At 41.4% G+C, this 10959-nt stretch overlaps 1 protein-coding gene across 1 annotated transcript; it reads right to left on the bottom strand.

The window, feature by feature from the left end:
- Positions 1 to 579: 579 nt before the first annotated feature.
- Positions 580 to 3906, bottom strand: Smp_028940 (synbindin, putative; the record flags this gene model as incomplete). The annotated part of the gene is made up of 2 exons (XM_018794020.1): positions 580 to 1038; positions 3655 to 3906. The coding sequence occupies 2 exons, from the start codon at positions 3904 to 3906 to the stop codon at positions 580 to 582; spliced, it is 711 nt and encodes a 236-aa protein (XP_018647107.1).
- Positions 3907 to 10959: the final 7053 nt, after the last annotated feature.

Genomic DNA, 10959 nt, shown 5'->3' on the forward strand with positions numbered 1-10959 from the left:
AAAAAGCTTGGACCAGATTGCCAGGCAAAACGTTGGATTTACTACAAATTCATTCGCTGAGATTTTACAAATATATATTATTCCTATTTAATGTCTTACATCAACTCGGCGCTCAAATACTGTGAAACTATTCGCTCTAATTTAGACGAGAGTTCTTATATAGAAGTCAAGAGAATCTACTGAAATGAACAATTAGGGATAATCCTGTGTATATTACTAAAAGGAAGACGAAAGTGAATACATGAAGATCACTGTTACCTATTTTGAGGCATATCATCTTATACTCCTAAATTATCGATTATAATTACCTTGAGTGCCGAAACCAAGAAAGCCTGCACATGTTGGACTAATGATCACACATTATGAGCAATATACTGATTCAACTGCCATTAACCTTTTTCCAACACACTCCTACACTAGTTAGCGTACAACATTGAGGTAGGTAATGGGTAGGACAAATGAAAAAAAATTGTAATGAGCAATGGCTTGGTAATAAGTCAGAACAAAAATAAAAGATAGCTACATGATATGTTTGGTGGAATGCAAGTAATCAATAAAAGTCAGTAGAGGAATAAAATATTAGTTAATTACATACATTCCCTTTTCAACTTGGTCACATATGGTTTTTATTTGGTTAGCGAAGAATTCGTAATTAAAAGGTTGGTTCCGAGCATAAAAGGGATTTTTCAACACAAAATCTGTATAAGCCTCGTACACCCTGCGGAGAGCCTCGCGAGAAGCCATTGGTAATTTAACATCAGTAACAAGTAAGAACTTAACACCGGTATGGGTTTCGAAACAATGAACACGGCAACATTCCGTTTCCAAAGTTTGGATACCGGAATTCCAAACTCGTGGGGCCTTCTTATCATTAGCCGGAGAAACAAAGCTGAAGCTGGAATCCGGAATCGGGGAAAGAAGTCGAGCCATTGAGTGTAACGGATGGAACATACTAGCAAGGTGAATTCGGTCGTTTGGACGTAGTCGAGGTCTTCCAAGTTTGATAGTCAGTGGAAAGTTGTCTTTATCTGAAAAAACCTCCAAACAGAAAACCACTGATTATCAGATTCTCAAACGGTAAACCTCAGTATAAAAAAAGTGGTTACTAGAAATTAACATGGCAGTATGCTAGAAGACAGCTATCATAACCAGACAAAATTAATACTTAGCTAGAAGTCTCCCTTGGACTATTAGTACCATAAACATTGAAAAGACCAGGTTTTTGAATCTTTGTTTACAACCGATTAACAGCGTACTCTCTATATATTTATTAGATACATCAATAACAAATTTGACTTGTATCTTAAGTTATTGTGAGTGAAGTGATTGTTTTAAAGTTAAAGAACTGAAGAGGATCCACCTAGGGAAGTTTGAAAAACCCTGATTCCAAACCAATGGTGCACATGGGCTCCAGGATCCTGAGGGACTAAACAGCATATGAACCTACTGTTGGTTACCGACTACCATAGGACTGCGTCTCCTAACGTTGTTCCATTGCCTTGTAGATTAGACCTAAAGGTCAAAGGCTTGGGAGCGGTTCTTAAAGAAAACCACCTGTTCCGGCTTAGGCACCCGAGCAGTATTCCAGCCCTCACATAAATCACATGATTTGCGAGGCACATATATATCTAGTACCTGCTAGTACCCTTGTTTGTGTGTTTAGGTAAATAAATAAATAAAACTAAGTCATCAAATGGACCCAGAGTAGTGAACTGGGCTGGTGGTTGAAAGTTTTGCCACTTTTTGGTGGGTAGGTCATACATCCTAAGACAATTAATTGCATTCTTTAGAGGTTCGGAAAGCAGAAAGTGCGTGGAAATATATTGGTGGGGAGTATAGAAATAGAGATGTGCGCTCTTTGACCGTTTCAAGGTCCTCTCCAGTGAACTGAGTAACAGTGCCAGGATGTTTGGGATGCGTTTCTCCCAAACTAAATGTAAATTGTTACTCCGGGACTGGTCTAAGCCGACTAGCAGACTACTTGGTTGGGGTCCGCGCGACTATCGTAACCAATGGTTGGAGACTTTAGGTGACATAGCTCAGAATCGATCACAATGGTGTAGATGTATACACTCTTTATCTTCCCTTAAATCTTGAGATTAAAATTGCTTCATATATGTCTTTCTTTCTGTGCTATATCCTTATATACAACCTTTCTTTGATATATTAACACCACTAAATTAACTACTTTTGTGAATGCGTTGTTCACCTTGTTGTGCTAACGAGGTATGGCAACTTAGACCGATGCATATATGTGCCTGGTCCTACGTTGTAACTGACTGACTGACTGACCCCTCGAGTGAAGAGAGTCCTGGAATTTGTGAAGAGGTTGAGCGCTAAATATGGTAATGAAAGAAGGAAATTTGAGTTCATAACTGAAACCGGTAACTAGTGGAGAACCAGAAGGTTCTGTCCTTAGTCCTTTACTCTTTATATTGTATGTAAATGAACTCTCAAATATGGTTGAGTCCCAAACGCTACTATACGCTGATGATGTAAAAATCTGGTGCGAATATATCAAAAGACGCAAATGCGAACGCACTGTACAGAGACCTAGATATTCTGATTAGTTGGTCAAAAAATGACTGATGCCTATCAACGTGGCCAAGTGTGTCTACAGGCACTTTGGGAATACAAAGATAAACAGGTACAACATAGAGTAAGTGCTTGCGTCCGTGATCTGGTCTCCTAAGGATCTTGGGGTGAGTGAGTCATGACCTAAAGACCATGGCCCACTGCTGTGAGGTTTCAGCTAAGGGGTTTTGAACCCTATGGGTTTCAAGACAGATATTCACCAAGCTAGATGCTACTATTTCGCTAAAATATACACAACCTAAGTGAGAACGAAACTTGAAAACTGCGTTCAGGCTACAAGCCCCCGTCCAAAATGTGACTCGGATATCCTAGAAAAAGAGGGCACCTACCCAAGCAACTCCAAAACCTCGGGTTTACCATAGGAAGAACGGCTTGAAAAGCTAAACCTTTTTACAGTGTCATTCCGTTGATTGAAAGGTGATCTGATTTTGATGTATAGAACAATAAGAAGTGATTTTGAAACTAATATATCCCCTCTTTTTTCCTACCAGGTTGGGAAAACTCAGAGGACATAGCAGGCGAGTAGAAAAGCGAAGGACGAACAAAATACCAATGGCATACAGGTTTTTACACCGAGATGTCGATTCTTTGCACCCGTTACCCGAAGCAGTGGTGTCCGCACATTTAGTTGACTTATTTAAGGGGTTAGACTCACAGAAGCATACCAAAAAAGGAATAACGAGGGCCCTCTGTTCTTACTACGCAAACCTGAAAAGGTGGGACAGTGTGATCTTTTGCTGCAACTAAAATAGTTCTCGGCATTATTCACGATTTGTGTTACGAGACCTAAATCAGATTTGGTGCATCAACAGTAGGGATAGTAAAGTGGGCATATGAATAAAGCTAGTATCTTCGGACATTAGGCACCTACTTCAAAAAAAATAAGTCGAGATTACTTGCTTTCAGTTTGTATAATCCTGAACTACTTGGGTCTTACTTTTAAATTGCCTCAAAATATCGCATCAATGAACACATTGTCCCAGCCTTAGCCGATTCAAAATACTTTGAAATTGAATGTAACTATATTGCACAAAACACATGAATGCTAAGATTACTTACTTTTAAAATATCCCTGTTGTCTTCCAGAGATGTCCCTTTAGCTGTAATGCCGTCAACAGATATTACAGTGTACCCTATTTTTACATCGTCACATGCACCAAAATCCACAACAATACGGCCATCCACAGCTTTGAAATGGAACGGGAGTGGGAAATCGTACTTCTTTTCAACTTCGACGTTAACGTCAGAATGGTCATAGTAAAATTGTAGTGAACCAGATTCACTAATCACGTAAAGGCCGTATACACTCATTTTCGTGCTAATTTTAATTCAGACTTAAAAAATCAAGTACGACAAGGAAGGAAGCATGTACATAAATATACAACAGATCGGTGACATGAATTTCGATTTTATTGGTGACCAGGCACAAGGTTTTAAAATCAATAAGTTTTTCCAGACGAATTTGTTTCGTATTATTTTAAAAGAATTCAAGTTGCTAGGTTTCCAAGACCACCATAAACTGACATAAGTTATTGATGTCAGGCTTTCGAAACGACCTTGAATTTAAATAATCGGCGATGGTTTTTTAAAAGCCACTCTTCCTCGTTCAAATGGTTCAAATGGTTGAGGACGGAATAGAAAAAGCTTTCGCTTAACGGGCTTCCGTGTCTGGTAGCAATGGATCACCAATACCTCCAGGCAAAAACCTAGGTATATGAACGATAATAGAGGAAAAAAAGAATTTGGTAAATCATAATAATATGGTATCCTTAGTCCTTAAGAATAAGTCAAGTTTCCTCTTAAAGGACTCCTGGGAGATCGCTTGGACTAGCTCAGTCGGCAGCGAATTCCAGCACTTGACAACTCTAACGGAGTAGAAGTTGTGTCTGCAGTCTGTTCTGCTATGTTGAGTCTCCAGTTTCTGGGTGTTACCTCTTAGGTTAGTGTTGTGACTAAGCTTAAGAAGATGTTTAAGGGGATGACCAGAAGTATTAAGGATACTGTAAGTCATAAGAAGGTCACCTCTAAAACGCCTGTACTCTAACGGGTAAAGGTTGAGTGATTTGAGGCGCTCTTCATAAGGTTTGAATTTGAGTCGCCGAACTGATTTCGTGGCTCGACGTTGTATACGTTCCAGAGTGTCCTTATCCTTTTGGAGGGAGGGAGGAAATACTATGTTTCCGTACTCTAAATGGGGACGAATAGAACTGTTGAAGATTATATGGAAGGTTCTACCGTCAAACTGGCCAAAAATGCGCTTCAATGTTACCAGTGCGAGGTTTGCTTGAGAGGCGTTTTTGTCACAGTTCGCATACGATTTCAGGTCGTAAGGTACCAACACTCCTAAATCTTTTTCAACTTGGGAAACTTCTAGAGGGGAGTTACCTAAGTTATAACTATAGTCTGCAACATGTCTCAGATGGACTACCTTGCACTTTGAAGTGTTGAAGGTAAGTCCGTTGTCGTCTGCCCAACTTTGAAGTCGGGTCAGATCCTCCTGAAGAACTAGTATATCATTATGATTACGTATCTCTCTCCAAAGTTTCACATCATCAGCAAAAAGCAATAAGTCAGATGAAACTTGTTGAGGAAGATCGTTAATATAAATCAAGAAGAGAAGAGGTCCTAGTATTGAGCCCTGGGGGACCCCACTAGGACATTCCATAGCCTGAGAGAGAGTGAAGTTAACCCTGACCTTAAAGTGTCGGTTTTCTAAATATGAAGAGAGCCAATCAATCAAAGGGGGTTTTATACCCAATCGTCCAAGCTTCTTGATAAGACATGCGTGGTTGACCCTATCAAAAGCTTTTGAGAAGTCCAGGTAGATGACGTCAACCTTCCCCTTGCGATCAAGGATGGTTACCCATCTATCCACCGCAGTCAGAAGGTTGGTCATACAAGAATGACCTTTCCTGAAACCATGCTGTTGAGGTGAGAAGAACTTTGAGGATGATAAGTATTCTAGTAAACCGTCGTATATTAGGGATTCCATAATTTTGGAAGGTATGGAGAGAAGGACCACTGGTCGGTAGCTTGAGGGTTCACTGCGTCGACCTCCTTTGAAAATTGGTGTGATGTGGGCCAGCTTCCAAATTTCCGGTAGTTTGCCTCTGCTTAGCGAGTGTGCAAACATCACGCTAAGTGGTGTCGCCAGGATTGAAGCTGCTTCCCTCAAAACAGCGGGAAGAACCATATCCGGACCAGGAGAAATGTCTTTTCTTAGGTGCTGCAGTTTACGGAGCACCAGGTCAGCACTCGGGTCCACTTCGGAAAGTCCTGTACAGGTGCAGGTGAAGCTTTCGTCAGTATCGTTGATGTGGGCCAGCTGAAATGTCTTAGAGTATTGTTCAGCCAAAAGGTTAGCGGCATCACTGTCGTTATTGGTCGGGCCATTAGGACCAAGCAGTTGGGAAACTCCAATTTTGCCTTGTCGAAGAGAAGCTGCGTAACTGAATAAGCTCTTCGGATTGGAGACAAATTTATCGATAAGCTTGGTCTGGAACTGAAGCCTATCTTCTTTTATTGCCTTTGTGCATATGTTCCTTATATGTTTGTATTGCCTGAACGCGCCGTTGTTATCAGTTCGTTCATATTCAGCCCAACAGTGCCTTTTGCGGCTTAGCAAACGACGAGTGCGGTTCTTGATGATTGGAGGTTGCTTGTAGCTTTTTGGGACCATTTTAGGAACTGAATGCTCAGTAGCACATAAGATCGTGTACAGTAAAAAATCCCAATGAGCATCCACTTCAAGTTGAGGGCGAACATCCCAATCCACCTGTTGTAGATAGTCCTGTAAAGCTAACACATTCAACCGTTTGAAGTTCCAGCGCTTGTTGCTAGTAGGATATCGTAGCTCCGTTTTGCTGACAAAGTTGAATGATAAGACGGCTTGATCACTTTTCCCCAGGGGAGCCAGGATTGAGAGGTGGTCAACTAGGAATTCTTCATTTGTGAATACCCAGTCTAAGCGCGACGGCGTCTGACTGTTTCTCCAACGAGTTGCCGACTTCACACTTTCGAATAATCCCAGGTCACCGATGAGGTTGAAGAACAGAGCTTCAGTAGAGTTGTCACCTCCAATGTATGTATGTTCCACGAAGTTGATTCTAGGAAGATTGAAGTCCCCTAGAATCAGGATTTGGGAGAATCCGAGACGCGTAGAGCGAGTTAATCCTTCCAGCAGACAATTGTCATACTCGATGTCGGCAGTGGGCTTCCTGTAGATGACCCCAACTAGACACCTCGAGGTGGTAGACAATCTTACTGAGCACCATACTGACTAATCAAGACTGAGAAACTCTTGGTTGTGAAGTTGGTGCGCATCCAGGCATGACCGTATGTATAGTGCTACTTCATCCCCCATTCCTGTTTTTCTGTCGTTGCGAAATAAAGACATTCCAGTTATTGCTAGCTCCTAGTCCGTAAACTGAGACGTTATCCAAGTTTCGGATATTCCTATCAGATGGGCATCATTAGCGTTGCTAAGTCCACGTAGCTCATCCATTTTGTTTGGCAAGCTCGCGGCGTTCGTGTATAGGCAGTTTATGCTTTCAATTTGGAATGCGTGAGCTTCTCCCTGTTTGTCTATATGAGCCTTGCGTGAGTGGACAGGTAGCCTACCTATACGATGTTTACCGAGTTGGTAGTCCCTGTCCTTTACACGTTTTTTTATGATCAAGACAGTCCACGAGTGGAATTGTCAGCTCCAGCTTTCGTTTGTGCTTGATCCTGCTGTCGTGGGGCCTATCCGGATGCATATGGATGCCAGTTGGCAACCGTCGTCTATTGGCACGAAATGCTTCCAGAGTTGCAGCCGCCATGTGGGAGGAGGGGAAGGTTATCTTCAACAGCCGGGGCCTAGAGTCTCCGTCTCTCTTGGCTAGTCGCATTACCTGTTGGGTCAATATGTCCTTGAGTTTTAAGGAATGCTTAATGAATTTCAATTCCCGAATATCAGAGTTTGCTTGAGTTGGGTCCATATTTTCCGGTACACCTTGCACAATGATATTTCGTCCACGGAAAAACGCCTCGCGAGATTCCTTAGGGATGTTCCGGATGAGACTTCGTTCAGAATACGGTATGTCGGGCAGTATTCTTACGTTCCCACCGGACTTCAGTAAGTGACTGGCTAGCAGGACGTCCTCTACGTCGGAGGCATTCTTAAGTGTAACACGAAACAGCCTCGGGTGGTTTAGGTGGTTAGAGTCCTTCCCCCGAGTGAGCCGTGTGACGGTCAAAGGCTCTATTCTAGGGAGTTCAAGCCTCTTGTTTAATTCTCCCCAGAGCATCCTATCATTTTTGTCCTGCAAACTGAGAGGGAGGTCGGGGTTGTCAATAAGGTTCATGATTATGACAGAGTCGTCACGAACCGTAATTGATTTCCCAGGTTTTCCAGGGCGTCTAGGTTTGGTATCTTGTTGTTTGGATGTCGAGGCGCGTTTTCGATTCCTGGGCTCAGTGATGACCGGGCGGACAGTCTTGGGGGTATACTGTACGGCCAAAGCATCAATTGATTTCCGCACGGTACTTGGGACGTTCAGTTTCGGCGGGGACTCTTGGGCTTTATTACTCCTGTTAACGTGAGTCCAACTTACAGGATTTTTGGGAGCCACTGTCTCATTCAAGGACTGTTCCCTGGGGGACCCAAGTTTACTGAGGGAGTCGATGACAGTCGATGTTAAGATGGTGCTGAGTTTCAGCACATCATCACTCGTGCTGTTAACAGCACCGTCGATAACCGACCTGTCAGTATCTTTTTTCTTGTTTGCCCTATGCGTTCCAGCTTTGTTACCCGTCATGATGCTATCATTTGCCAAATTCTTAGACAACTTATCTCTCAGACCTGCTAGTAAAGTAATGATGGTACCCAACATAACTACCGTATCAGTGTTGCAGGTAACACATACCCACCTACGATCAGACTTGCTGAGTCTGCTATAGGCTGCTGCTGTTAGATCTGTACATGCCTCGTGGAACCAACCTTTGCAGTTGTCACATTGCATGCCAGATGTAACGGCAAAACGGCAACCAGGTCTTTTGCATGAATTTTTCATGGCTAGTGATTTAGACTGTCTTACAAATACAAGCAGTAAATTTAGGACCGTTAAAAAAACACACAGTAAACAAAAACTGGCAAAAATGTATAAAGACAGTTAACGATAAGCTAAAGCTAGTCTTTACGTGAAAACTATTAAAAAAAACCGATAGTGAGCTGAGGCAAAACTACAGTTAACTATTAATTTGAGTGAAACACAAAAAAAGAAGTAATCTACCGAACGTATAGCTCAGAATAGATTCTTTAGATCGGAAATGGTACTTTTGTTGCGTAAGAACATAGCAAAAGTTTGAGAAATGTAAATCACGTTAGGACTAAACTTCCCGTTCGAAAAGCGCGCTTTTGATAAAGAGTACTGGGTTGTAATAGTGATTCGTATCCGAGATATGTTTTGGATGGATATTTTCGAAGTTCTTGTTTCTTCAAAGCTGTTGAGGTTTGTGACTACTGTTGTGATTGTTTAGCATAACACTATGGATTTTAAGGACTACTTTATTTGGTGATCGTACTTTCAGTTGATCCCGTTCGTCTGGAATGGCTGTAGCGATATGTAAATTCATTGCTTTATAATCACAATGGAAAAACTATATATTTCTTGTTTCATTACTCTCTACCTGTAATCAATTTGATATCCAGTTTCTGTTCTTTTTGCGTCTGTAATGGCAGAAGAATCCTCTGAATCAATATTTTTATAAGTCTTCGGCATTTGATGCTGACCACATTAGCTTTGCTGCATTCACCCAGCTGAAGGCGCTTGGGCACGTATACGCACCAAATTACGAGTGGGTACGTCGTGCTCCAAATCTCCTAAAACTACTAGGCAGGTTAGATTGGTCGCTTCTCGATATATCGACAACCTATCAAATATATCTTCGACCCCGTTTGCTTCTAACTGCTAACTTCACTGGTTTGGCACTTTTCGATTATAAAAGGTGTTACTGGTTAAGGTGTTGTCAAACTCCGAATAATTATGTCGTCATTACGCAAATATAAATAAATAGTAATAAGTAACTGATTATTATTCAAGTTCCAATCCACCATTGCTATTTTTTGCTAACTTAACAAACGAAGCCCGAGGACAGCAGAAAAGATGGATGGAGGGATTTAAAGAACACTTGGATAGACCAGCCTCACTGAACCCGCTGGACATTGAGCAGCACATATAAGCCTCCCCATAGATAGTGCCTCAAAAACAATGGCAGGGTTATCAAGTTCATGAGATAAAAATTAATGTAAAGCATATGTAGCGATATGATGTTTGTGAGGACAATTGAGTCCTGTGTACTTGACTGCCCCTTGATTACTGTGAGGATACGACTAGTATTCTAACTTTACAATTAGCTACCAGTAGCACCTTCTATAATCGAAACCCTTTTGGCCAAACAGAAATCAGGAGTCAGACGAGAAGAGGTAGGAAAGATATATTTGATACGTTACCAATATATCGAGAGGCGTTCGTTCTTAACTGACTATTGAAACGTAGGAGCTGTGTCCCACGCCGAGTTGCTACTTGATCTGGTACGGATGCATGACCGAAAGCCTTCAGCTAAACAAGTCCACTTAAACAACGTGGTCAGCATCCAATGTCGAACACTTGGAAAGCTATTGATTTTGGGGAATTATTTACAGCTACAGATCACTCCCCCCCTAGTGAGGTAGTGATGCCCCTAAGACGTGACCAGCCAGAAGTTTAAACCCAACGAGTTTGTCGTTGGTAAACACTCTTCCGATAGCTTGCTTTGTTTAGCAGCGTCTGGTCGTCTTTCCTTAAACTATGGGACCAAAATGTACAACATAGCAATAAAGAAATATAGTACAATGAAAAATTTCGGTTCCTTGCGAAACTTCGTCGTTCTTTTCCAGCCGTCCTGGAAAAGAGGAAAAATAGAACGTGTGAGTGCATGTCAAAAATACACTCGTACTTGCGTAGGGACACAAGATGAGCGGGAAAAAAAATGAATAAACTAATACACTTACAAAAAGCGTAAAAGCGATCGGAAAAAAGGTTTTCTTTTGGTTTTTTTATATATAAAAATATATATATACGCTCAAAAAAAGATAAAAATATTTTTTTTTGTTTTTTTTATATAAATAAAAAAAAATGAGCATATTAAAAAAAATTTTATAATAAACTATGAAAGGGTAATTCAAGATAAAGCTTATGTCCTACGTGCAATATTCGTTAAGGTGTTCTGGAAATCTTACTCGTCTTCCAGAACGCGTTGTTTTAGGTTTATCTATCGACGTTGACGAAGTATCAAGTTGTGTGTCGGCTGTCGTGTAGGGTACTACGAGTGTAGTAGCTGTGT

Source organism: Schistosoma mansoni (assembly GCF_000237925.1).
Source record: "Schistosoma mansoni, WGS project CABG00000000 data, supercontig 0194, strain Puerto Rico, whole genome shotgun sequence".
NCBI lineage: Eukaryota > Metazoa > Platyhelminthes > Trematoda > Strigeidida > Schistosomatidae > Schistosoma > Schistosoma mansoni.